Source organism: Erpetoichthys calabaricus, chromosome 7, assembly GCF_900747795.2.
Source record: "Erpetoichthys calabaricus chromosome 7, fErpCal1.3, whole genome shotgun sequence".
NCBI classification, from domain to species: domain Eukaryota; kingdom Metazoa; phylum Chordata; class Cladistia; order Polypteriformes; family Polypteridae; genus Erpetoichthys; species Erpetoichthys calabaricus.
This window is the reverse complement of record NC_041400.2, coordinates 153,476,667-153,504,034: the sequence shown is the minus strand read 5'-3', so window position 1 is coordinate 153,504,034 and position 27,368 is coordinate 153,476,667. Positions and strand designations below refer to the sequence as shown.

General features: G+C 41.0%; 2 protein-coding genes across 2 annotated transcripts; one reads left to right on the top strand and one right to left on the bottom strand.

Moving 5' to 3' along the window:
• Window positions 1–7,277: 7,277 nt before the first annotated feature.
• LOC114655146 (C-X-C motif chemokine 11-1-like) lies at window positions 7,278–9,055 on the bottom strand. The gene is made up of 4 exons (XM_028806009.2): window positions 8,919–9,055; window positions 8,698–8,824; window positions 8,420–8,506; window positions 7,278–7,772 (listed from the first exon to the last, which is right to left on the bottom strand). Exons 1-4 carry the CDS (start codon window positions 8,971–8,973, stop codon window positions 7,760–7,762), a joined length of 282 nt encoding a protein of 93 aa, XP_028661842.1. The 5' UTR covers window positions 8,974–9,055; the 3' UTR covers window positions 7,278–7,759.
• An 11,530-nt stretch (window positions 9,056–20,585) lies between these two features.
• LOC114655145 (C-X-C motif chemokine 11-1-like) lies at window positions 20,586–22,334 on the top strand. The gene is made up of 4 exons (XM_028806008.2): window positions 20,586–20,696; window positions 20,791–20,917; window positions 21,093–21,179; window positions 21,830–22,334. Exons 1-4 carry the CDS (start codon window positions 20,642–20,644, stop codon window positions 21,840–21,842), a joined length of 282 nt encoding a protein of 93 aa, XP_028661841.1. The 5' UTR covers window positions 20,586–20,641; the 3' UTR covers window positions 21,843–22,334.
• The last annotated feature ends 5,034 nt before the right edge of the window (window positions 22,335–27,368 follow it).

Below are 27,368 nucleotides of genomic sequence, written 5' to 3'. Positions count from 1 at the left end.
CAAAGCTTTAGAAACAGTTTTATCCCCTTGCCCAGATCTATGCCTCACCACAGGCGGTCTACTGAGACTGAGATATTATGGTTTTCTTTTTGTTCTGACATGCAATGTGAATTATGGGACCTCACATACACAAGTGTGAGTCTTTTTAAATGATGTCCAGTCAAAAGCATTTGCCACATGTCGACACCAATCAAGTTCTAGATGCATCTCAAGGCTAATTAAATCAAACAGGACGTACTTGAACACAAGTTGGAGTAGAACAGCAGATGGTCTGAATACTTAAATAAATGAAAGATTTTGATTTTGAATACATTTTCAGACCTTTCTGAAAACATTTTCACTTTGGCATTATGGGTTATTAAGTGTAAATTGATTTGAAAAAATGGAAAATGTATTTATTTAAAATTAAGTCTACAACACAATAAAGTGTACCAAAGAGTTCAGGTCTGAAAACTTTCTTAATCCAGTGTAGAATGCAAGAATGACAAGAAGATGTTATTAATATTAACTGAAGCAAAATTAACAGCATTAGAAAGTGTAAAAAAGGAGAGTTCTTGGATGGCTAAACCTCATATAAAATCTAATAAGAGTAAAAAGTACTGACATGTGAAAACTGAGAAGGCTTACTAGATTCTGTCATGACTATGATTATCAAATTGAGCCTGATGGAGTGGGCTCAGGTAGGGACAGAGGTAAGTGTTGCGAAAACAAGCCCAAGAGGTCACATCTGTCCATTTCCCTTTCAGCAGCAAAGTTAATTGCCCTGGATGAAGACCAGTAACATCCAACCAACTCCACCTACATCCCTGGAAACCACCACTTTAAAAAGATCATCACTGCAGCCACAAGATATCTGTCGTGACCCTCTGGGAAGAAGGAGACCTTGATCTTTGTACAATTCATAACAATAACAACAGCAGCGCATTTACATCCTTTGACCTACTTCACAGTTATCAAATGAGCCTTTCCCACCTGAAATCCCACCCTTTTCTGAATTATCTTGTGTGTTTTTGTTCACAGCCCAAAATGAAGTTTACTTTAGGGTGATGCAGCAGTTAGTACTTCAGCCTCAGTTGTCCCCTCTAACGTTTATTTCTAGAGTAGGCCACGTCTTGTATCCATACATCCCAAATATCCCAAATATGCAGAAGTTAATTGGCAAATCTGAACTGCTCTCCGAGGTCCTAACATACTACTGTTCATTTAAAAATATCCAAACCACATTTTGAAGGAATTCAATATTTTTCAGCCACCTGAAAAAGTCTACACAGATGAACGCATCCATCAAGAATAACCTAAAATGGATTTAGTAGCCAAAGTGTTTATTCACATGAGAAGTATAGGCAAATGACTAGGGCAGCAAACTATGCCCTATACTCTTAAAAATAAAGGTTCTAAAATGGTGCTTTACTGGGTTGTGTGGTTCTTTGTAGAACCATCGATTGATAAAGGACCACTTTATACCTCGAAGGGTTCTTTGCACATGGAATTGGTTCTTTGGGTATTGTAAACATTGTGACAAGACCACTAGGGAGCGTACCAGCCACCCAACCCGGCACAGACAGACACAGGAGGCACATGCATATAAAACAAATAAATGTTTATTTTTTTTCACCTGTGGGCCACGTCTTCACCGTTCCCTCATTCACAACACAGTCCAAGCACTTAGGCACAAGACACAACACACATTTTCTTCTTCTTTCCTCCACTCCTCTTCGGCAAGCCTTGTCTCCCTCCTCCCAACTCTGGTTTCCGAGTAGTGGCTGCTGGCTCCTTTTATAAGGCACCTGGAAGTGCTCCAGATGCTTTATCACTCATTTCTGGCAGCACTTCCAGATGTGGCGATAACACTGCCCATAAAGGCTCAGCAGCTCCTGTTGCAGCACCCCCTGGCGGCGCCTGCAGATCCCAACAGGGCTGCACCACACTCCAACTCCCATGAAACCCTGCGGGAGTCCGAAGCACCGCTGCCACCCAGGGGGGTTGCCATCTAGGGTCCCAGGGGAGGTAACACTCTGGCCAAGGCTGCTCCCCCAGTCCTCCCAGTGTGGAGACACCCCGGCCGCACGCTACACTGTTCCTAACATGTGGAAAAATATGAAATCTGTAATGTATAGTGGGTTAACTAGCAAGATACAGCACATCAAGAAAATGTGAACTTAGTCAGTGTGATTGTATGTAGGAAGAATCCTTTTAAAGTCTTTTTAAAGTAAGGGACCCAGTGGTATTTTATAAATTTGCTATTATCTGTTTATAATCTAAATAAATAAAGGATCTTTCTGGAATTTGACATGTGGATAGTTCTTTACAGAACCAAAAATAGTTTGACGATCAACCGTAGCACCTTTATTTTTAATAGTGACATTGCTGTATAATTAAAAAGGGGCATTTGTAAGAGGAGTGCACATGCAAATCATAGAGTTTAGGGCATGTGTGGTTAAAGAGAAAAGATGAAGATACGGTAACAGAAAACATTGTACCCTGCATTTTCACAGGGCTCAGATTCCCACCACATGAAGTGCTACAAGCAGAGTTAACACAAACCACGCTCATTGCACTTTAAAGCAGAGGCAATCACCCCACCATTACAAACTCTCATTAATGCAAAGTAAGAAGAAAAGTGGTTCACACAGCAAACACCGTGTCACCATTAGAAGAACAGAAACATCCATACCAGTTCACATAGCCGGCCTTTTAGGGGGTAGCAACTCAAATTTGTTCTTTATTTCACTTTATACAATTTCTTGTATTAGAAATTTTAAATTTTTTCACATACCCCTTGGGGTCAGAGCACAGGGTGAGCCATTGTAGAGCACCCCTGAAGCAATTGCAGGTTAAAGGCCTTGCAGAGGAGGATCTCTTTTGGCAGTAACAGGGATTTGAACCGGCAGCCTTCCAGACACCAACACAGATCCTCATCCTCAGAGCCACCAGTATGTCAGCTCAGTTCAACTGTCTTCACTTCAATTATTTTCTCCAAGAACTCCCCAGTTTACTAGAATAAATCTAATCTTTACTAATATTCCTGTTTTTGTCCAAACAGGAAGATTCTGATAAAAGTACTGCAGCTTGTCAGAGAGCAGAAAGGAAATACAAATGGCTATGCTGACCTTCTTCAGTGACTCTGCTTTCACTCAGATTCAGTCTGTTGTTCCTGTTTTGATTTACTGCATCCTGTAAATTAAACTGCAAACTTTAACTCTAGTAATTCTCATAAACTTACTGAAAATAAAAATGCTTCTCTGCGGTGGGCTGGCGCCCTGCCCGGGGTTTGTTTCCTGCCTTGCGCCCTGTGTTGGCTGGGATTGGCTCCAGCAGACCCCCCGTGACCCTGTAGTTAGGATATAGCAGGTTGGATAATGGATGGATGGATGGATGAAAAATGCTTCTGTTGTGGTGTGACATTTTGCATACAAGTTGATAAATATTTTGTAGTCTTTATCTGTAACTTAGGCAAAGCAATGTAATATTAGTATTTCATTAGTGAGAAACATTCATGTTTACCCCCAAGGACTAAGTCGGGATAGTGAATTTTACGACAGGGTTGGGGGAACAGCCTCAAACAAGTTTGGCAAGTGTTTTGCTGCAGGATTGTCTTGGTTAACCCCCACAGGAAAGCCAGACTGCCTAGCTGACAAGCTTCACCTGAAAACATGGTTTTTGGGGCAGGTGTGAAGGTGTTCTATTCCCCCATTGGTCCGAAGTATGGCTGTTTGCAATTGGCTTGTATCAGAAGCCTTTAAGTACCTTAACACCCTATTGGCTGTAGGGGTTGGACAGAAAATTTATAAAGTTGCTTGATTTACCCCTCACTCTCTCTCTTACCAAATGATGAAGGAGCATCTCACACACCATGGACAACACAATGAAGAGCACAACTCGGCAGCCATATTGAGACAGGCATGCGGCCTGTTCTGAAGAAAGCTGACCAAAAATGAGGACTTAACTAGAGACATTTTAAGTAACTAACAAAGTCTGTGTGCCACCTGAAACTGCACATCAGCATTTATCAGGCTGTATGGTTGCCAATATTGAAATGTACTTTGCATATTGTTATTATTTATGAATATTATCAATAATACATTATTTAAATTGTAACTTAACTCCTGCTTGTTTTTTACTACACCTAATTGCTCTGGGGTTATAAATGTAGAAGGGAAGATGGGGAGAGGTTATATGTACAACACCTTATAAACAGTGGTAAGTCTCGGAGATTTGAGGCATTCTGACAAAGGCTACATATTAATAATACAAAAGAGTAATATATTACTCTACCAAGACAAAACAGCTTCCATCAAAGGAAGAGTATAAGGAGTGAGACCCAGCAGTACAATTAGGCTGCTTCTTCTACAATCGGTGAAAACTTAACTGAGTTGATGTACTGAAGTGCTGCATTGGACTTCAGAGGTCTGTGGCTGGCTTTAAATACTGAAGCACAGATGCTCAATAAAGCAGACAGTTGCTTCTCTATCTGCTGTGTCTGCTACAGTCTTACAAAAAATTTGCTGTACTTCATATTAGACTTAAGGCAGTTTGTTGGGTAACACTCTCCTCACTCTTCTTTCTCACACTTTCTGCACATGCATAATGGAAACTGCACAGGACAGAGGTAGTTTACAAGTGCTTCCATGCAGTAAGGTCAGCACATTAGAATGAAGGAGAAAAATTGCAAACCCCTCAGATATGTGGCCAAAGTAACCTAATATGGATCTAACAACCATTACTGCTAAGGGCAGTATGGAGCAGCAAACAATCGGGGTGTTGTCTGCAGCACAGCTCAGCACACCCTCATCTTCCCAGTCTGCATGATCCCATCTAAACCGCTTCTTTCACCATTCTGCACTTCTTCTCACATTACATCTGTGGAGTCTGCCTCAAACTTTCTCACAGTACAGAGCAGTGAAACGACATCTAATAAAATGCAAGCATGTGACCCTGTTTACAGAAAACACACGCAAGCATGGGGAAATAATACAAGAGCAAATGATATGCAGTATACAGGAAACACTTCCCTTCTTCTGCTGACAAGTTTGAGAAATGCTGTTTATGTTTGTATGTTTTCAGAAGCAGTTTTTCACATAGAAAAAAAAAACCAGTTACCACCGACTCAAAGCTAGCAAAAGTGCTAAGTGAAAACTGACGGTCCTTGGAATTTGTGCCTTCTTATGTTCAAGAAAATCTGTTATTGTTCACCACACTGGCCACCCTTCCATGCGATCTTCTTCACTGTCTCTTATTTTCATTTTGTTTCACTCCAAAGACCTTCAGCTTGTGGAGTTCTTGATTATGATTTAATATTTTTTTCATAACATTCCCTGCATTAAACATCATCAGCTTTATTTGCACTGGAAGCCATAAAGGACCACATATTAAAAAATGAGTAAGATGATGTTTTAAATTAAGCCAACCGTTAGCCATCTTTGAATCCAGCAAACCCAGTTTGGGGTCATGGGAGCCACAGCTGATTGCAGCAACATTAGGCACAAGACAGAACCTCCAGTTAACCAAACCTGCACACTTTGGTATGTAGAAGGAAAACCAACACAAACCTGGTGTGGTGAGATGTGTATACAGTATATATAGAGTATATATATACTAGGAGGCTTTGCCCCCTGCTCGTTTCGCTCGACCACCCCCTCTCCCCCCCCAGGGCACGTTATGCACCAGCCACTTTGCATCTCTGCCGCTCGCGTTGTGAAGGGGGGGCTGAACGCACGCTAAGGAGATGTGGTCGGATCACCTGCTGGCTTGCTGCTGCTGCTGAGCTGCGTGCTCTGTTTGTCACACTGCACGTCGATCATTTAAAAGCCTGTACAGCAGCTGTCCCTTTGTCTTACCGTGAGACAAGGCATGGGTCTTGCTTCCTAAGGTTTTAATGTCTAGTCTCGCGTGACGTGAAATTGTCTCTCTGAGATGATCACTTCTTGACCCAAGATTTTTTTATTATAATAGATAGTGTAATAAAAACACAGAGCAGACAGCATAAAAAGGTTTGGGGCAGCCACCCGTATAATATCCCTGGCTGCAAAAGGTTTTTCTTTTAAGCTGACAGCGATATTTGCAATACTGAGTCCAAAACAGAACTGATTTCTTGGTGGTAAGATGGCGGCTTTAAAGGCCCATATAGAAAATGATGTCATCAAGGGGGCCGGACCCAGAAGTGTTGTGATCGAGGGGGCCGGACCCGGAAGGGACGTCATCGAGGAAGCCGGAACCTGGCAGGATTTCTCGGGAACAGTCTGCAGGGAACTGAGAAAGACAGTTAGTGCATCCTGCCACCCCTGGTCGGATGTGGTATTACCATTACTTAAGCCCTTCAGCTGCCTCCTACTCCCACGTGTGTGACAATAGATAGATATTGTGATAGGTGGCCGGCCGTTCATCCCGGCCAATACCCCCAGGCCGCCAGGTGGAGCCCTTCCTGCAGCATGGAGGTACCCCGAATGCCAGCAGGGAATTCTGGACAATGCAGTTTTTATCCACAACCTTGCTGGATGCTGTGGGGGCCGCTAGGGGACGCTGCAGGGAGGAACAAGGATTATTTGCCCTACGCCCCGGAAGTACATTCAAGTCACATCGACAGGAGGAATGACGTGCTTCCAGGGTGAAGAAGAAAGGATTTTTATCTAACCTGGAAGTGTTCCAAGTGTTCTGTTGAGTTGAGCTGGGTGGAAGGGTGGCGACACGTCTGGGAGTGTGGAGGATTGTGATTAGTGTATTGTTTATTGTTTATTGATTTATTATATGAGTATTGTGGAGTGTAGGTGCTTTGTGCACTTTATTATTTTCCGAATAAATAATTATTGGACTTTTACCTGGTGTCTGAAGAGTGGTCAGAGGGTTCAAGGGGTCGAGAGGACCTCAAACTGTCACAATATATATAAATAAATTGTATATAATTAGTTGATTAGCACTGCAGCTCCCACGATGTTGGGGTCGAATTGTTAAGTTGTTAGAATGAGTAATAAAACAGGCATTGCATTCAGTAACCCATTTGAGTCTTGGCTTTATTATGACACCTGGGAAACTGTGAAACCCCCAAATACACGGCCCTATAAACTCATGACTATTTTATGTTTCGGGGCACTAGTGTCAGAATGAGTCAATTCTGGATTGGTTTTCTATTTATAACACAGTGAACTTCACTGCAGTCTCTGTCTAAGGAATGTTCATTTTTTAAAGTGTCGCCAAAAAGTAAAGTGTCTTTCATAACTGAAGGGCCACCATCATTGCTGATACAAGGCAACCAAGAAAAAAACAGAAGTCAATTGCATTGGTATATAATTATATTTTTAATTACTCTTTGACAATAAAAATATACAGAAATTTACAAAGGATATATTACAGAATTTACAATTACATTTTATAATCTATCTTGGACAAAACTGCCCTAAATGAATTTGCCAAAATGCAAACTACTTTGAAATGAACACAACAAATCTTTAAAAGTGCAAACATTACAGTCACGTTCACACTAAAAGAAATCCTTGTGAAGATACTTGAGAAATTTTACTCTCAAAATCAATTGCCATCATTAGTAAATTTTTAAGTTTTACTATAAGCATTATTCTAATTTATTTTCTTTCAAAGAACAATGTATTGATTACTTAATAAATAATAATAAAGACTTCTTTACTGGCAGGAATGACTCTTAACCAAAAACATTTGGTTTTACTAAATTCACTTCAGGTCAGAGTAGGTTTGCCAAATTTCCTCTTTGTGGTTGAGCCTTCTTTCTTTATCACCAGATGTGAGATTCTTAATGTGAAGATCTATAAAACAGTGAAAGTTCTTTGTTAACATTAATTCATGAACCATCATTACCGATATAAATAAAACAACTAATTTGACTGTTAACATTCACTTGAGTCCTTCCATCTATCCATTCTTAGACCTTGTATCCTGGCATCAAGCACAAGACAGAAGACCACCCTGGATAATGTGCCAGTCCATTGTAGGGTCACACACCTCACACATTGTCACTTTAGTGATGTCTGTCGTCCTAACACACATGTCATTGGGATGTAGGACGACAGCTGGCGTATTCAGGAAAAACACCATGTAACACAAACACCATGTAACATTTACAGTGACCAGGCCAGCAATTTGAACGGAGTTCACTGCAGCTGCACATCATGCCACTCATTCTTAAATCACTACGACTAATATTACTAAAACTTTGCAGTGTTTTTATTATTAAATTTCATTCTTGTGTCACTGTTATTACTAAACCTTTGAATAAAAGATGCTCATCACTATGAACAAATACAAAAACTTCAAGGGAGGCTTTCAGATTATCAACATTAAAACAAATATATAGCTTATGCAGCACTTATCAACTAGACAAGTCACAGTACACATTAAGAGTTGCCAAGCCATTTTAACATAAGGTCTGAAAATGAAGGACTTGCCAGGTTACCTTTGTTTCTTTGCTTTGTTGATTATATTTTGAGTAAATCTGGATTTTGGATTCATGCACCTCTGTGTTGTATCCTTCAGGGTAACACTGAGAAAAGAAATACAACATACAGTATAAGTCGAGATGGCTGTTTTCTAAGAGTTTCTTCTGACAGTATTATGGGGAGGCAAAGCCCTTTCGATTTTGGAAAGATGGTAAAAAGCAGGAAATCACACTAGAAATATCACAGCACTTCTCCATTATGTCAATATTTTTCTGTAGTAAGATTAAATACTCACATAATTTCAAGTTGTGAACAAACTGCAGAGGATGGAAATATTTCAATCTTCTCAATTCGAGCTGGAGGAACGAAGTCAACCCCGCTTCCAATGCAGCTGCAGCGCACCCTTGTGGGAAGGGGGGATCCTGAAACAGCAGGGAAATGAGAGTCAATACTGCACCAGCATGGAGAGGAGCACGAATTATACAAAGAAAAGATGAGAGCGATTCAGATACTCACCTTCAGTGGTAGGGTGCAAAAGGAAAGCAAGGAAAAGAAACGCCATGCAGATCATTGTGACAGACACACCAACTTCTCAAAAAGAACTTTGATTTGAAGATTAATGTCAAAATCTGTCTGATGGCTGGGTGGCTGGTTTGGAATTTATATTCAGTCTGACATGTGCCATGACCAGCCACAGACCGCAAGTCTGGATCACGGGGAACTCCCCTATAATGCAGCCTGTTTCTTCCTACTAAGATGGGTATTTCTCAGAAGCAGCCAAACAAAAGCAAAAGTAAGATATAAATTTAAGTAAAAGGAAGAGAAAGTTTCCAGGTTTTTTGAGAGTCTTGAATTTTGAAATGTGTATTGTAACTTGTGTTGTACATGGTTGTCTTTTCCTTCAATTATGACATTTCTGAGAAATAGTTCAGTGCCATTATACTGATACCTGATTCCTTAAATACTGCATAATTTAAAATGGATGTTCATGAGCAGTAGGGATCCATCCATGAATTCATTGTACTTGAATAATCATGAAGTAAAAATTTTTGACAACCATATTTTTCATTCATGTAATGCTCATGCATATCCAGGATTAAGCAAAAAGCTTGCAGTGGTTATGTTGTTTGAAGTAATTATAGTGGGGTGTCTAACTCAGATCCTGGGGGGCCCCAGTGGCTGAAGGCTTTTGTTCCAGCCACATTCTTAATTAGTAACTAATTGCTACAGCTAATGGGACAGATTTATTTTACTTATTGTTTTTTTTTCCTTAACCAGCAGTCAAAGAATAAAGAGATGATCAGCTAAGTCAGGGGAATCAAATAGTCTTGGATGGTCACCATCTTCACTCCGTCCAATCTCCTGTAAAGCTCTTAATGAAACTCATTACCTAATTCTATGGCTTGTTAGGCTGATAACACACAACTGTATTTATCAATAGCACCTGATGACCCCGACTCTCTTGGTTTACTGACACAATGTCTTATTTGAGTTTCTGAATGAATGAGTAGTCATTTTCTCAAACTAAATAAGGAGAAAACAGAGTTTTTAGTGATTGGCAAAAATGGATATAATGAGGGTATTAGAAATAAACTTGATCCATTAGGATTAAAAGTCAAAATGGAGGTAAAAAATGTAGGGGTAATTATTGACTCTGACCTGAATTTTAAATCACATTACTAGGACAACATTTTTAACTTAAGAAATATAGCAAAAGTTAAATCTCTTATAACTGAGATCTAAGATGCTGAGAAATTAGTTCAGGCTTTTGATTTCAGTCGGCTAGATTACTCTAACACACTCCTCTCAGGACTACCCAAAAAAGACATCAATCGATTGCAACTAGTGCAGAATGTAGCTGCTAGAATCTTAACTAGGAAAAGAAAATCTGAGCACATCTCTCCAGTTCTGATGTCACAACACTGGTTACCTGTGTCATTTAGAATTGACTTTAAAATCCTGCTTATATTTACAAAGCCTTAAATAATCTTGCTCCATCCTATATTTCAGAATGTCTTTCACCTTACACTCCAAATCGTAACCTTGGATCTTCAAATGAGTGTCTGCTTATAATTCCAAGAGCTAAACTTAAAAGATGTGGTGAGGTAGCCTTCTGCTGTTATGAACCTAAAATGTGGAATAGCTTACTGATAGAAATTCACCAGGCTAATACAGTGGAGTACTTTAAAAAACTGCTAAAATCACATTATTTTAATATGGTTTTCTCATAGCTTCATTTTAGTGTAACCCTGATATTCTATATATGCATTTAATTATCATTATCATTTATGGTGGCTCCGAAATCCATACTAACCTCTACTTTATCTGCTGTTCAATTTCCAGTTTTCTGTGGTGGCGATCTGCGCCACCAGCACCCGATCAAAGCACCATGATGTCCATACATTGATGGATTAAAGGCCAGAAGTCCACATGACCATCATCTTCAAGTTCTTCCATGAGAACCCTGAATACAATGAGGACTGATTTAGGTCATTTATGTTATGCAGAATCTGCGGTGTGTTGGCACCCTGCCCGGGATTGTTTCCTGCCTTATGCCCTGTGTTGGCTGGGATTGGCTCCAGCAGACCCCCGTGACCCTGTGTTCGGATTCAGCGGGTTGGAAAATGGATGGATGGATGTTATGCAGAATGCCTAAAGGAGGCTGGGTGGTCTCGTGGCCTGGGACCCCTGCAGATTTTGTTTTTTCCTCCAGCCATCTGGAGTTTTTTTTTTGTTTTTTTCTGCCCTCCATGGCCATCGGACTTTACTTTTATTCTATGTTAATTAGTATTGCCTAATTTTATTTTTAGATTTTGTCTTTTTTCTCTTTCTTCATCCTGTAAAGCACTTTGAGCTACATCATTTGTATGAAAATGTGCTATGGAAATAAATAAATATTGTTGTTGTTGTTAGTGTTCTCATTCCACCACAGTGGTAATTCCAAAAATTGACTTTCTTTTTTCTAAGATCACCATCCAAAAGCTTTGTAGACCGTAAACGAAGTGCAGACATTCATTTTTTTTTTCAAACATTTTAAAGAGACAGATATTCCATGAAAGAGACGGGTGCAAATGGCATCTGAGTCAGCCAGGTCATCTGTTGGCTTGCTTTGTATCTCATTATTATTCGGCTTCTTTTTAAAGAACAAAATTAAAACAATTAAAATGGAAGACAAGGCAACGTAGTATGTTTCATTGGCATTAGTGATTGGGTGTTAATAGAGAAAGTGGCTAGAAACAAGAAGCTGCACCCCCGGGTCATTCCAAAGAATAACATTTCACTGACGTTTTATTTCTTACAGGTGTCAAAAATTAATTGTTATATTGACTGTGGTCTTTTCTATGTTTTATTTCATCATTCTATGGTGCACCATGCATGTTTATAAAATTTCACTAATTTTCATTCCTCCATAACTCAAAAACTATAAGGCATAGGAATTTTTTATTCACACCAATGACTTTGAAATGTCAAATAACTCATTACAGCAATTTCAATCAAAATCTGAGATGTAGTGGTTAAATTAAAAAAAAAAAAAACAAATGAGGTGATTTGTTGTGGAACAACTCCATTGAAGAAGACTACATTGAAGAAGGCAATCCAGACAACATAAGTGTTTTGGGGCACTTTGAGGCTAACCCTATATAAGTGAAAATACAACTTTAAAGAAACTGCGTGTAAAATGCAAAATGAGTCTTCTGTGTTATTCAGATCAACTGCCCAAGATGGTAGCTCTTCCACTTATGAGGTATTCTGGGGGGAAGAGGTGTGTTCAGGTTGACAGACCACAGAAGTGACGTCAAAAGTGCAGAAGCCGATGGTCTTTCTTTCTGCAGAGGGAGGAAACGAGAGATTGTTATTACCTCACATCACCTCCTGTCTCTGTGGACAATTACCATCATCCACTCCATTAAGGTGTCTCCCATGTGCATATGCATGACACAGTGGTTACCCAGACCTCCTTGCTGGTTGTGAAGGGGTCCCCATAACAGTTCAAGCTTCAGACCCCAAAAATCTTGGTCTGCCACTGCACACATTACTCCACAGTGTTGTCAAGCTAACTTTCTGACACAGGATAAAGTCTTCACAGTGCAGGAGAATCTGACAGTGCATCGCCTTCAAAGAAATAGGAGCCAAGTAATGTGATTTGGGCATCTAGCAAAGATAACCCTGAGTACCTACTATGGAGGGATTGCTGTGCAAGGCCTGGTAGAGGAGACTCAAAGGCAGAGCAAATAAACACCAGAGGGAATCTCTTTGATTGCCTGAAAGCATTTAGGAATTTCAGAAGATCTGAGTAATGAGAAGTCTGATCTGACCCACTGAGTAACCACTTCAAACTTGACCTGGTGATGCAGTTACATAAAACAAAATACAGTACACACTTTACATATATGCATGTACACCATTTATATTAAGGTGAATTTGTGTTAGTTTACAGTGCCTAAAAAGAGTACTGTATTCACTTTTCACATTTTATTGTTATACAACACTGGATCACCAATGGATTTCATTGGGTTATTTTGACACTGATCAACAGTAAAAGAGATTTTAATATCAAAGCAGAAACAGATCTCTGCTAAATAGTCTAAACGAATTAGAAGTAAAAAACACAAAATAATTGAATGCATAAGTAAACTTCTCAAAAAACTTAAAGGAACACTTTAAAAACATATCAGATCTTAATGGGAAAAAAATCATGCTGGATATCTCTACTGATACAGACTGATATGGTAATGTGTTAGGAACGAAAGGATGCCACATTGTTTGATGGAAATGAAAATTATTAACCTACAGATGGCTGAATTCAAAGATACCCCGAAAATCAAAGTGAAAAAATGAGGCTCATCCGTTTTGTTCGAAATTTTATTGCAGCAACTCAAAATCATACTCAGTAGTTTGTATGGCCCCCACATGCTTGTATGCATGCCTGACAACGTCGGAGAGGGCATGCTTCTAATGAGAAGACGGATGGTGTCATGGGGGATCTCCTCCTAGATCTGGACCAGGGCATCACTGAGCTCCTGGAAAGTCTGAGGTGCAACCTGGCGGCATCGGATGGACCGATATCAGTCAATGGTATCAATTCCTTCATCCTCCACGAACTGCCTGCATGCACTCGCTACATGAGGCCAGGCATTGTCATGCTCCAGGAGGAACCCAGGACCCACTGAATCAGCAATGGGTCAAAAGATTTCATCCCGATACCTAATGGCAGTTAAGGTGGCCTGACTGTAGAGGTCTGTGTGTCCCTCCATGGATATGCCACCCCAGACCATCACTGACCTACCACCAAACCATTCATGCTGAATGATATTACAGGCAGCATAACGTTCTCCACAGCTTCTCCAGACCCTTTCATGTCTGTCACATTTGCTCAGGGTGAACCTGCACTCATCTGTGAAAAGCACAGGGCACCAGTGGTGGACCTGCCAATTCTGGTATTCTATGGCAAATGCCAATTGAGCTCCACGGTGCCGGGCACTGAGCACAGTGCCCACTAGAGGACGTTGGGCCCTCAGGCCACCCTTATAAAGTCTGCTTCTGATTGTTTGCTCAGAAACATTCACACCATTGGCCTGCTGGAGGTCATTTTGTAGGGCTCTGGCAGTGCTCATCCTGTTCCTCCTTGCCCAAAGGAGCAGATACCAGTCATGCTGATAGGTTAAGGACCTTCTACAGCCCTGTCCAGCTCTCCTGGAGTAACTGTCTGTCTCCTGTAATCTCTTCCATGCCCTTGAGACTGTGTTGGGAGACACAGCAAACCTTCTGGCAATGGCACATATTGATGTGCCATCCTGGAGAAGCTGGATTACCTGTGCAACCTCTGTAGGGTCCAGGTATCGCCTCATGCTACCAGTAGTGACACTGACTGTAGCCAAATGGAAAACTAGTGAAAAAACAGTCCGAAAAGATGAGGAGGGAAAAATGTCAGTAGCCTTCACCTGTTAAACCATTCCTGTTTTGGGGGTCGTCTCATTGTTGCCCCTCTAGTGCAACTGTTGTTAATTTCATTAACACAAAAGCAGCTGAAACTGGTGCAGCCAATGGGTTTTACTAGTTATGTAATTATGTGTGGGGTTTCAGTCGATTGCACTATAAATGCACCTTCTTTGGTAGGCCCAACTTGTGCTGAGTCAGTATTATGACCCAATGAAGACAAAAAGAAAACTCCAAGCAACTCTGTGAAAAAGTGACTGAAAAGGACAAGTCAGAGGATGGGGACAAAAATCACCCAAGCCATTGACTATCCCATGTTAAATCAGTCATTAGGAAATGGGAAAATTATGACTCAGCTGTAAATCTGCCAAGAGCAGGCAGACCACAACAACTGAATGATTGTACAAGAAGGACACTAATGATAAAGGCCACTAAGAGATCTATGAAAACGCTGAAATGTTATAGTTCAGCTAGTATTCCTTCCCTGGCTGGGGTTCAATCTTTGTTTTATTTCCTTTTTGTTAATTTTTTATTTTTTTGTTTACATTAATATTTCCTGTGTTTATTATTTGTGTATGTTTTTCATTTTTGTCCAGGTATCAATGCCTTGGTAGTTTCCATGTATTTTGTGGGTGGTCCCCACGAGGTTTGTCCACCAGGCCTATAAATCCAGAGGGTCTCCCACAGTGCTTGGTGGTTCATTCGAAGTGTTTTGGTGAGTTTCTGTGTTTCTACTGTGTTTTTTGATATTTCCAGATTACTGATCTCCTGCCCTGTGTTTTGACCTTGCTTTGGATTTGTGATTTTTTGGGGCTTTTTGCTTAGGATTGCCTTATTGTACAGGCAAATCCTTTACACCATGTGTGCTCTACAGAGCTTCACGGTTTGACAGAGCATTTTTGTAGAAATAAAACCTTTTTATTTTTATAAAGTTCTGTTTATCCTTGTTACTAACAAGGTTTGACAGTTTATCCCTCTATTGGGCATTTTCTGGAAGTGTTTTTTGGGGCTTACATGCTTTGGGACTCCTAAGTCACAACATGATGGAATTACACGTTTAGTGGATTGGACTGGACACACCGTACCTGGTTGATTCACCAGTCGCAGTTTTAGTGAAGACTGGTAAAGAGAAAGTTATTGTTAAAAAATACAGCACAACATCTTGGCTAGTGTCTTTCAGGTGGCACATGGAAGACACTGAAGTCAGTTGGAAGAAGGTCCTATGGTAATATGAGATCAAAACTGAACTTTTTGGACATCAGACTAAACAGCATGTTTGGAAAAGCTAAACACTGCACATTATCAAAAAACACACCATTCCCACTGTGCGGCACGATGGTGGCAGCATCAGGCTGTGCTGGTGCTTCTGTCCTGCAGGCCCTGGGAGGCTTTTGAGGGTAGAGGTAAAATGAAGCAGCAAAATAGAAGGAAATCCAGGTGGAAATCCTGATGCAACCTACACGAAATCAACACTTTGGGAGAAGATTTGTTTTCCAGCAAGACAATGACACCAAGCTTAAAGCCAAAGCTACACAAGAATAGCTTAAAAAGAACAATGTTAATGTCTTGGGGTGGCCAAATCACAATCAAGATCTCAATCCAATTGAGAATGTGTGGATACACTTGAAAAGGGCTGTTCACACTGTAAAAGAAATTGTTTACGTAACACTTTTTAGCATTTGGACTATTAGATTCACAAGTCTTTAACTGTCTTAAACAAGCTGTTACTGTTCTAAGAGTGCCAGCTGTGCCATCCTCAACTTTGAAAGAATGCCATATAACAAAAGGTGCTTCAGACTGTTTTGCACCTTTCTACCCTAGAAAGCTACTGTTTAGCAAGGAAATGTCAGCATAATGATGTGCTGAAGAAAGAGAACTGTCTCCTACCTTGTGTTATGCTCCAAAGATATATTAGATAAATAAAACCTTTTATATACAGTGTCCTCCATAATGTTTGGGACAAACACATTTTTCTCTAACTTAACTCTCTGTCCCACAGTTTAAAATTACAAATCAAACAATTCAGACATGATAAAGTGCACATTGTAGACTTTCATTTAAGGGAATTTGCTTTAATTGTAAATGATAACACTTTTTCCACATTTCAGGGGACATAGAGATGTTAGCACTGTGCTGTATATTAAAGCAGTTATATTTAGTACTTTGCTGCGTACGTATCCCTTACATGCAATGACTGCATGAAGTCTGCAGTTCATAAACCTCACCAGCCACTGAGTATCTTCTCTGGTAATACTTTGCCAAGCCATGAAAGCAGCTATCTTCAGCTCCTGCATGTGTCAGAGGCTTTTTTATGCTTCTGTTTTATGTATTATGTTTATGAATTATGTTTTCTCTTCAGCATACATAAAGCATGCTCAATTGGATTTAAATGGGGTGACCAGCTTGGCCATTCAAGAATTTTCCATTTTTTAACTTTGGGAAAACTCATGTGATGTCTAAATAGTATGTCTGGGATCAATATCTTGTAGTATGATGGAGTGTCATCCAATGCGTTTGGAGTCATCTACAGGAACTTGAGCAGATAAGGCATTTCTATACACCACAGAATTCATTGTGCAGCCATATCACCATGTTTAACAGAAGAGATGATATGTTTTGGATCTTGGGCAGTTCCGTTTCGTCTCCACACTCTGTGCTCGCTATCACTCTGAAGCAAGTTAGTCTCTGTCTGGTCTGTGCATAAGACCTTTTTCCAGAATTCTGCAGGCTCTTTCAAGTACTTTTTTGCAAACTGTAATCTGGCCCTGCGGTGGGCTGGCGCCCTGCCTGGGATTTGTTTCCTGCTTTGCGCCCTGTGTTGGCTGGGATTGGCTCCAGCAGAACCCCGTGACCCTGTAGTTAGGATATACTGTAGCGGGTAGGAAAATGACTGACTCGCCATGATGTTTTTGTGGCTAGGTAGAGGTTTGCATCTTGCTGTGTGGTCACTCTATTTCTATTCATGAAGTCTTCTGTGGATTGTAGTCTCTGACACATTCTGCCTCCTGAAGTCTGTTTCTGATCTGTCGGACAGGCGTTTGGGGCTTTTTCTTTACCACAGTGAGGATTCTTGAGTCATCAGCAGTGGTGGTCGTCCTTGGCCTACCAGTCCTGAGCTCACCAGTGTGTTGTTTCTTCTTAATGATATTCTAGGCAGTTGATTTAGGTAATCCTAAGATTTTACAAATGTCTGTAATGGTTTTATTCTTGTTTATCAGTCTCACAATGGCTTCTTTGAATAACATTGGCACAGCTGTTGCCCTCATGGTGAACAATGGAAACTACAGACTGCAAAGGGGAGAAGCAAGCCTAGTATTCTATGCCTGCACTAATGAAACAGACCTGTGATGCCAATTACCCCAATCATATAGGGCCCTGAAATGGGGAGACCATGTGTAAAAAAAAAGTATTGTCACTTCTACATGGTGCTAATAGTGAACCCTCGCTATATCGCACTTTGCCTTTCGCGGCTTCACTCCATCACGGATTTTATATGTAAGCATATTTAAATATATATCGCGGATTTTTTGCTGGTTCACGGATTTCTGCGGACAATGGGTCTTTTAATTTCTGGTACATGCTTCCTTAGTTGGTTTGCCCAGTTGATTTCATACATGGGACGCTATTGGCAGATGGCTGAGAAGCTACCCAACTTACTTTTCTCTCTCTCTTGCGCTGACTATCTGTGATCCTGACGTAGGGGGATTGAGCAGGGGGGCTGTTCGCACACCTAGACGATACGGACACTCGTCTAAAAATGCTGAAAGATTATCTTCACATTGCTATCTTTTGTGCAGCTGCTTCCTGAAACGACATGCTGCACAGTGCTACGCATACTTAAAAGCTCGAAGGGCACGTATTGATTTTTGATTGAAAAACAAACTCTGTCTCTCTCTCTCTTTGTCTGCTCCTGACGGAGGGGGTGTGAGCTGCCGCCTTCAACAGCTTTGTGCCTCGGTGCTTCGCATACTTAAAAGCAAACAGCCCTATTGATTTGTTTTCTTTTCTCTATCTATGTGACATTCTGTGCTCCTGACAAGCACTCCTTTGAAGAGGAAGATATGTTTGCATTCTTTTAACTGTGAGATGGAACTGTCATCTCTGTCTTGTCATGGAGCATAGTTTAAACTTTTGAAAAAGAGACAAATGTTTGTTTGCAGTGTTTGAATAACGTTCCTGTCTCTCTACAACCTCCTGTGTTTCTGCGCAAATCTGTGACCAAAGCATGACAATATAAAAATAACCATATAAACATATGGTTTCTACTTTGCGAATTTTCTTATTTCGCGGGTGGCTCTGGAACGCAACCCCCGCGATGGAGGAGGGATTACTGTATCCTTAAATGAAAGTCTGCAATGTTCACTTTAATCACATCTGAATTTTTTGATTTGTAATTGTAAACTGTGCACCAGAGGGGTAAATCAAGGAAAAATATGACTTTGTACTGAACGATATGGATGGCTCTGTACATATTGCTGGAGTCTAAAGAGCTGGGGTTCAACTCCCTGATTAGATCCTCATGGGAAGAGTTTAATTCACAACTGACTCAACTCAACTGAAAAAGGGGGCTTGAATTCTGTTTCATACTGAGATTTTGGGTGTCGAAGATCCACGATTAGAGAAAAAAGGTGAGTCCTATCAGGGCTGGTGGGTAACTTGCAATGCTTTTTGCATGGGGTCTTCTAACTGATTAGCAATAGTCTTTTTAAAGAAAAAAGCCAGCAAAGAAATAAATAGTGCTCCAAAAAGAAATGGAATTTTTGCAAAAACAAAAAATAACTAAGAAAAGAATTTAATAGAAGAAAAAACAAAGGAAACAAAGTTATAACATGTAGAAAAAGAAACTGAAATTTATAACACGTAGACAAAAGGAATAGTTAGTTTTTTAATGCCTGCACAATCTGACGATGCAGTCTGAGGGCAGGCAAGAAGGGGCCGGGTGGAAAGACACTGCTGAGGGACCATTAAAAGTAATTTGAGATACAAGGCAGCCAATATTGGTCATTACTTTGTGAGGCGAAACAAGTGAGAAATGTGCAGTGGTCTTTATACAGTTCTTTTGAGGGGGAAAGATGGAAATTTTGTCTGATCAATTACAAGAAGAGTTAGAGTGGCCAAAGTGGCAAGACAAGGAATCTGTTAGATAAGAGACTGTCTGCCATTGAAGAGAGTGTGATGACCCGACAAGGAAAAGAAACAGATAATGGAGTATTTATGTAAGGCTGAGACAGTGAAAGCTTTGGTGTTACAGTACACTTTGAATGATTTGAAGAGTTTGAAAGGCAACACACACTCCAAGAAATAATTAAGTAATAATAAGTTATTATTTGAATAAATGAGAAAATCTTACACACAGCGAGAATGTGCAGCAAGACAGATTGTAAAAATGCTTGTAAAAAAAATGAGAATTACAACAATGTTGATTATGTGTGGATGGAGAGCTTAGAAAAAAGAAAATCAGATTTGGAAATGGCTGGTGTAGCAGAATGAGAACTCTAAAAAGCCATAGAATTAAACACCGGCTTTCATTAACAGCTAAACAGGAGACTGGTTGGAGTGGAGATAGTGGTCTGAATTAGCTTGTTATTTGTTTATTCTTTGGCTGTTGGTTAAGGAAAAAACATAGCAAATCAAAACAAATGTGTCCCATTAGCAGCAGTAAGTAAGAACACGGCTAGAACAAAAACCTACAGCCACTGCGGCCCCTCAGGATCGGCATTAGATAGCCTGCTTTAATTATTTCAGATAACATGGCCACTACAGGCTCTTTGTTTAACCTGGATGACTACAAATATTACATGCATGAAAAATATGGTTGTGAAATGTTTTTTCATGACTGCTCAAGTGTAATGAATGAATGAATGGATCTCTACTGCTCATGAACATCTGCTTTAAATTACTGTATGCAGTATTTAAAGATTCAGGTATCAGTATAATGGCATTGAACTATTTCTCAGAAATCGTCATCATTGAAGGAAAAGACAACCATGTACAGTACAAGTTACAATACACATTTCAAAATTCAGGAGTCTCAGAAAACCTGGAAACTTTCTCTTCCTTTTATTTAAATTTATACCTTACTTTTACTTTGTCTGGCTGCTTCTGAGAAATGCCCATCTTAGTAGGAAGAAACAGGCTGCATTATAGGGGAGTTCCCCGTGATCCAGACTTGCGGTTTGTGGCTGGTCATGGCACATGTCAGACTGAATATAAATTCCAAGCCAGCCACCCAGCCATCAGACAGATCTTGACGTTAATCTTCAAATCAAATTTCTTTTGGAGAAGTTGGTGTCTCTGTCACAATGATCTGCATGGCGTTTCTTTTCCTTGCTTTCCTTTTGCACCCTACCACTGAAGGTGAGTATCTGAATCACTCTCATCTTTTTTTTGTATAATTTGTGCTCCTCTCCATGCTGGTGCAGTATTGACTCTCATTTCCCTGCTCTTTCAGGATCCCCCCTTCCCGCAAGGGTGCGCTGCAGCTGCATTGGAAGCGGGGTTGACTTCGTTCCTCCAGCTCGAATTGAGAAGATTGAAATATTTCCATCCTCTGCAGTTTGTTCACAACTTGAAATTATGTGAGTATTTGATCTTACTAGAGAAAAATATTGACATAATGGAGAAGTGCTGTGATATTTCTAAGGTGATCTCCAGCTTTTTGCCATATTTTCAAAATCTGCATAATACTGTCAGAAGAACCTCCCAGAAAACAGCCATCTTGACTTATACTGTATGTTATATTTCTTTTCTTAGTGTTACCCTGAAGGATACAACACAGAGGTGCATGAATCCAAAATCCAGATTTACTCAAAATATAATCAACAAAGCAAAGAAAGAAAGGTAACCTGGCAAATCCTTTATTTTCAGACCTAATGTTAAAATGGCTTGGCAACTCTTAATGTGTACTGTGACTTGTCTAGTTGATAAGTGCTGCACAAGCTATATATTTGTTTTAATGTTGTGATAATCTGAAAGCCTCCCTTGAAGTTTTTGTATTTGTTCATAGTGATGAGCATCTTTCATTCAAAGGATTAGTAGTAACAGTGACACAAGAATGAATATCAATAAAAACATTGCAAAGTTTTAGTAATATTAGTCATAGTGATTTAAGAATGAGCGGCATGATGTGCAGCTGCAGTGAACTCCGTTCAAATTGCTGGCCTGGTCACTGTAAATATTACATGTTCTCCTGGTGTTTGCCCGGGTTTTCTTCCTGGATACACCAGCTGTCGTCCTACATCCCAATGACATGCGTGTTAGGACAACAGACAACACTAAAGTGACCATGTGTGAGGTGTGTGAGCCTGCAATGGACTGGCACATTATCCAGGGTGGTTTTCTATCTTGTGCTTGATGCCAGGATACAAGGTCTAAGAATGGATAGATGGAGGGACTCAAGTGAATGTTAACAGTCAAATTAGTTGTTTTATTTATATTGGTAATGATGGCTCATGAATGATTGTTAACAAAGAACTTTCACTGTTTTACAGATCTTCACATTAAGAATCTCACATCTGCTGATAAAGAAAGAAGGCTCAACCACAAAGAGGAAATTTGGCAAACCTACTCTGACCTGAAGCGAATTTAGTAAAACCAAAAGTTTTTGGCTAAAAGTCATTATTGTCAGTAAACAAATCTTGATTATTTGGATTGATTAATTATTAAGTTATTCTCTGCAAGAAAAATAAATTACAATAATATTTATGGTAAAAAAACAAGTTCCAATTTACTGATGACAGTAATTTATTTTGAGAGTAAAATTTCTCAAGTATCATCACAAAGGTTTCTTTAAGTGCAGATGCGACTGTAATGTTTGAACTTGTAAAGATTTATTGTGTTCATTTTGAAAATTTGCATTTTGGCAAATTCTTTAAGGGAAGTTTTGTGCAGAATGGATTATAAAATAATTTTTTTTGTAAATACTGTAATATATCCTTTGTAAATTTCTGCAAATTTTATTGTCAAAGAATAAATAAAAATATAATTATAGTGCAATTGTTTTGTGGTGGACATTCCTTAGATAAAGACAGCAGTTCTGTTCACTGTGTTATAAAAAGAAACACAATCCAGAATTGTCTGATTCTGACACTCGTGCCCCAAAATATTAAATAATTTTGAGTGTATAAGGCAGTGTGTTTGGGGGTTTCACAATTTCCCAGGTTTGTATCAGTTTTCTTCATAGATACAAAATTGTGCAGGTTTGGTTAACTAGTGGTTAACAGGCAAATAATGCAGAGCAGTCTTAATAGTCTGTTATTATAACATTTCACCTGAGATGAAGTCAAACTGCACCAAGACTGATGCGGTATATTGCTTACACTCTTAAAAATACTGGTTCTTTAATGGCACTTTATGGTTCTTTCCTGGGTTGTGTGGTTAATTGTATAATTAATGCTTGACAAAACACCATTTCATTCCAGGACAGGTTCTTTTTGAAAATCTGCTAGTGCTTTAGTACTTCTGTGGATCAGATATAAACAGTACCATATCTGCATATAGTAATATTTTCTGTTCAATCCTTCTCAGAAAATACCCCTTTATCTCTGATGCATTTCGAAAGTAAACAACCAATGGCTCAATGGCAATTGCAAAGAGCAATGGTGATAGGGGGCATGCTTGTCGAGTACCACATTCTAGTTTGAAGGAGTCCAAAATATTATTGTTAATACAAACTGAGGCTTCTGGACTAGTATAGAGTAGTTTGATTATGCACATATGTTTGGGCTGAACCCAAATTTGTGCAATGTGGTGAACAGGTAGTCCTATTAACCATGACAAATGCTTTTCTGCATCCAAAGATAACAAGATCTCTGGGGTGTTAGATTTAATGGGTGAGTAATATATTAAACAAATGTTGAAGATTAGAAGCTAAGTGTCTGCCTTTAATAAAGCTGGTTTGGTCTCGGTTCTTCTGGCTAGAACTTTGAAATGTATCTTAATATCATTATTCATGGGAGACTTAAACGCTCACGTCGGCAATGACAGTGAAACCTGGAGAGGCGTGATTGGGAGGAACAGCCTCCCTGATCTAAACTTGAGTGGTGTTGCAGTTGTTGGACTTCTGTGCTGATCATGGATTGTCCATAATGAACACCATGTTTGAGCATAAGGGTGTCCATAAGTGCACTTGGTGCCAGGATGCCCAAGGTCGCAGCTCGATGATCGACTTTGTAATCATGTCATCAGATCTGTGACCTTATGTCTTGGACACTCGGGTGAAGAGAGGGGCTGAGCTGTCAACTGATCACCACCTGGTGGTAAGTTGGAATCTGATAGCGGGGGAGGCTGCCGAACAGACCAGGCAGACCCAAACAAATAATGAGGGTCTGCTGGGAACGTCTGGCGGAGGAACCAGTCAGAAAGATCTTTAACTGCCACCTCCGTCAGAACTTTAGCCTCATTCCGAGGGAGGCGAAGGACATTGAGTCTGAAAGGGCCATGTTCCGAGCCTTCATTGTCGAAGCAGCAGAACAGAGCTGTGGCCGCAAGGTTGTCGATGCCTCTCGTGGTGGCAATCCATGAACCCAGTGGTGGACACCTAAGGTTTGAGAGGCCGTCAAGCTGAAGAAAGAGTCCTATCGGGTCTGGTTGACCAGTGGGACTCCAGAGGCAGCTGAGGGGTACCGGCGGGCCAAGCGTGTGGCTGCATTGGCTGTTGCAGAGGCAAAAACTCTGGCATGGGAGGAGTTTTGGGAAGTTTGGGAAACGACTTTCGGTCGGCACCAAGAAGGTTCTGGCAAACCGTCAGGCGCCTCAGGAGGGGAAAGCGGTGCTCCACCAACACTGAGTACAGTGGAGATGGGGCCCTGCTGACTTCAACTGTAGACGTTATTGACTGGTGGAAGGAATACTTTGAGGATCTTCTCAATCCCACCAGCATGTCTTCCTTAGAGGAAACAGAGCTGGAGGACTCTCTGGGGCCATCCATAACAGGGGCAGGTTAAAAAGCTCCGAGGTGGCAGGACCCCTGAAGTGAATGAGGTTCACCCTGGGTTCCTCAAGGCTCTGGATGTTGTGGGGCTGTCCTGGTTGACACGTCTCTGCAACATCGCATGGACATCGGGGGCAGTGCCTCTGGATTGGCAAACCAGGGTGGTGGTTCCCCTTTTTAAGAAGGGTGACCGGAGGATGTGCTCCAACTATAGGGGGATCACACTCCTCAGCCTCCCTGGTAAGGTCTATTCAGGGGTGCTGGAGAAGAGAGTCTGATCGATGGTCGAATCTCGGATTCAAGAGGAACAATGCAGATTCCGTCCCGGCCATGGAACACTGGACCAGCTCTACACCCTGGCCAGGATCCTGGAGGGGGCATGGGAGTTTGCCCAACCAGTCCAAATGTGTTTTGTGGATTTGGAGAAGGCATTCGACCGTGTCCCTTGAAGCATCCTGTGGGGTGTGCTCCAAGAGTACGAGGTACAAGGCTCATTGTTACGAGCCATCCAGTCCCTGTACAGGAGGAGCAGGAGCTTGGTCTGCATTGCCGGTAATAAGTCGGACTCGTTTCCTGTTGAGGTTGGACTCCACCACGGCTGCCCTTTGTTACCGATTCTGTTCATAAGATATATGGACAGAATTTCTAGGCGCAGCCAAGGAGCGGTCTTGTTCGGTGATCTCAGAATCTTGTCTCTGCTATTTGCGGATGACATGTTTCTGATGGCTTCATTGGACAGTGACCTCCAGCTCTCACTGGAGCGGTTCGCAGCCGAGTGCGAAGCAGCGGGGATGAGAGTCAGCATCTCTAAATCCGAGGCCATGGTTCTCAGCCGGAAAAGGGTGGAATGCTCTCTCCAGGTTAGGAGCACACTACTGCCTCAAGTGGAGGAGTTCAAGTATCTCGGGGTCTTGTTCACAAGTAAGGGAAGAATGGAGCATGAGGTTGACAGACGGATCGGTGCGGCATCCGCAGTAATGCGGGCTCTGCAATGATCCGTCGTGGTGAAGAGAGAGCTGAGCCAAAAGGTGAGGCTGTTGATTTACCAGTCGATCTACGGTCCTACCCTCACCTATGGCCACGAACTTTGGGTAGTGACCGAAAGAGCAAGATCGCGCATACAAGTGGCCGAAACGAGTTTTCTCCGCAGGGTGGCTGGACTTTCCCTTAGAGATAGGGTGAGGAGTTCAGTTATCCGGGAGTGACTCGGAGTAGAGTTGCTGCTCCTCCGCATTGAGAGGAGTCAGTTGAGGTGGTTTGGGCATCTGGTTAGGATGCCCCCTGGACACCTCCCTGGGGGGGTATTCTGGGCATGCCTCACTGGGAGAAGGCCACGGGGCAGACACAGGACATGCTGGAGGGATTATATCTCCCGGCTGGCCTTGGAATGCCTTGGGGTCCTCCCAGAGGAGCTGGAGGAGGTGGCCGGGGAGAGGGAGGTCTGGGCTTCCCTGCTTAGGCTGCTGCCCCTGCAACCCGACCTCAGATAACCGGTGGATAATAGATGGATGGATGGATGGTATAGTTTGCTGTTTTTTTTTATAAAACAATAATTTAAATGGTGTCGTCAGTGCTTTGGCCTGGTCATGGACATTCCATAGCACATGGTACATTAAGGACCGTTAAGAGCAGTCGCATCTGACACAGCCTCCGAGAAACTGCTGAAGTAGCTCTTTTCTATGTTATGACACATGTTCTGAAAAGACATAGCCATCCCTCCATCATCCAAGCATTTTCTTTCTGATCTCCTCATACAGCTCTCTCCTTTGTTTTCTCTGGTCCATGGTTTGGTGTGGGACACGTGTTGATACCAAACAGCAGAGTGACTGCTTTTCTGCATTTAAATATGCTGAATGACCGATTGCATGATTAGAGACAATTTAAGAAAATAGCTAGTTTGAAAAAATCACTCTAATTGAATTATTTAGGATCTTTTCTAAGGGTACCAACAAATGTGTCTAGACAACTTGACAATATCTTTGTAGAATAAGTAATACTTGATCTCTTTTCACAGTTGCTTTGCTTTTTCGATGACATATCAAAGGTATGCAGGTACACACAGGACAATTGCTTTTCATTTAATCACTTTTCAGGAGGCATATACAGTAGCACATCTATAAGGGGAAGAGAACCAATAAATCTGTCCATGTCTGTAGCAGTGCTAACATTTAAAACTGTTTACTTAAGCTGCTGCTGGGATGATTTGTGAAAGAGAAAATACTTTTGGCTGTAATCCAACAATAAAGGGACTTTCTGTTTTTTCCTATTTTGGTTTACATGTTCTAATTTATAGATATTTAGTTGCTTGTTCCTTAAAGTAACTGAATTCTGAAACTCATAATGGATTTAAAATAAATGTAATAAATAACAGAGGAAAGTCTTGTTCTGAGGGGTCATTCCATCAAATTAGAGTTTTCTACACAAAGTTCTGCTAAGGAATATTGAGGAAAACAATCTATCTTCTTTATACAGGGTGTACTGTATGTGTGTTTTAATTAGAAAATCAGTAATACATCCATCCATCCATTATCCAACCTGCTATATCCTAACACAGGGTCATGGGGGTCTGCTGAAGCCAATCCCAGGCAACAAAGGGCATAAGGCAGGAAACAAACCCCGGGCAGGGCACCAGCCCACCGCAGGGCGCACACCAACCACACACTAGGGACAATTTAGGATCGCCAATGCACCTGACCTGCATGTCTTTGGACAGTGGGAGGAAACCCACACAGACACTGGGAGAACATGCAAACTCCACGCAGGGAGGACCCGGGAAGCAAACCCAGGTCTCCTAACTGCGAGGCAGCAGCACTACCACTGCACCACTGTGCTGCCCCTCTCAGTAATACAGTACATATTGAGCTTTATTCTTACTAATCAGCACAGAAATAAAATATGAAACTGAGGTAGTGTCTCCATTTTAGCATTCTGCATCATTTGAACCTGTGTGCATAATTGTCAGAATTCATGCTACAACTAAGGGAGTAAACTTCACAAAAAAGGGTCAAAAAAAAAAGAAAAAATTGTAGAAGAAAGTTAAGCATTTAAATCTGTCACATAAAATGCAAATTTTGGAATTAATTCCAAATATTAATATC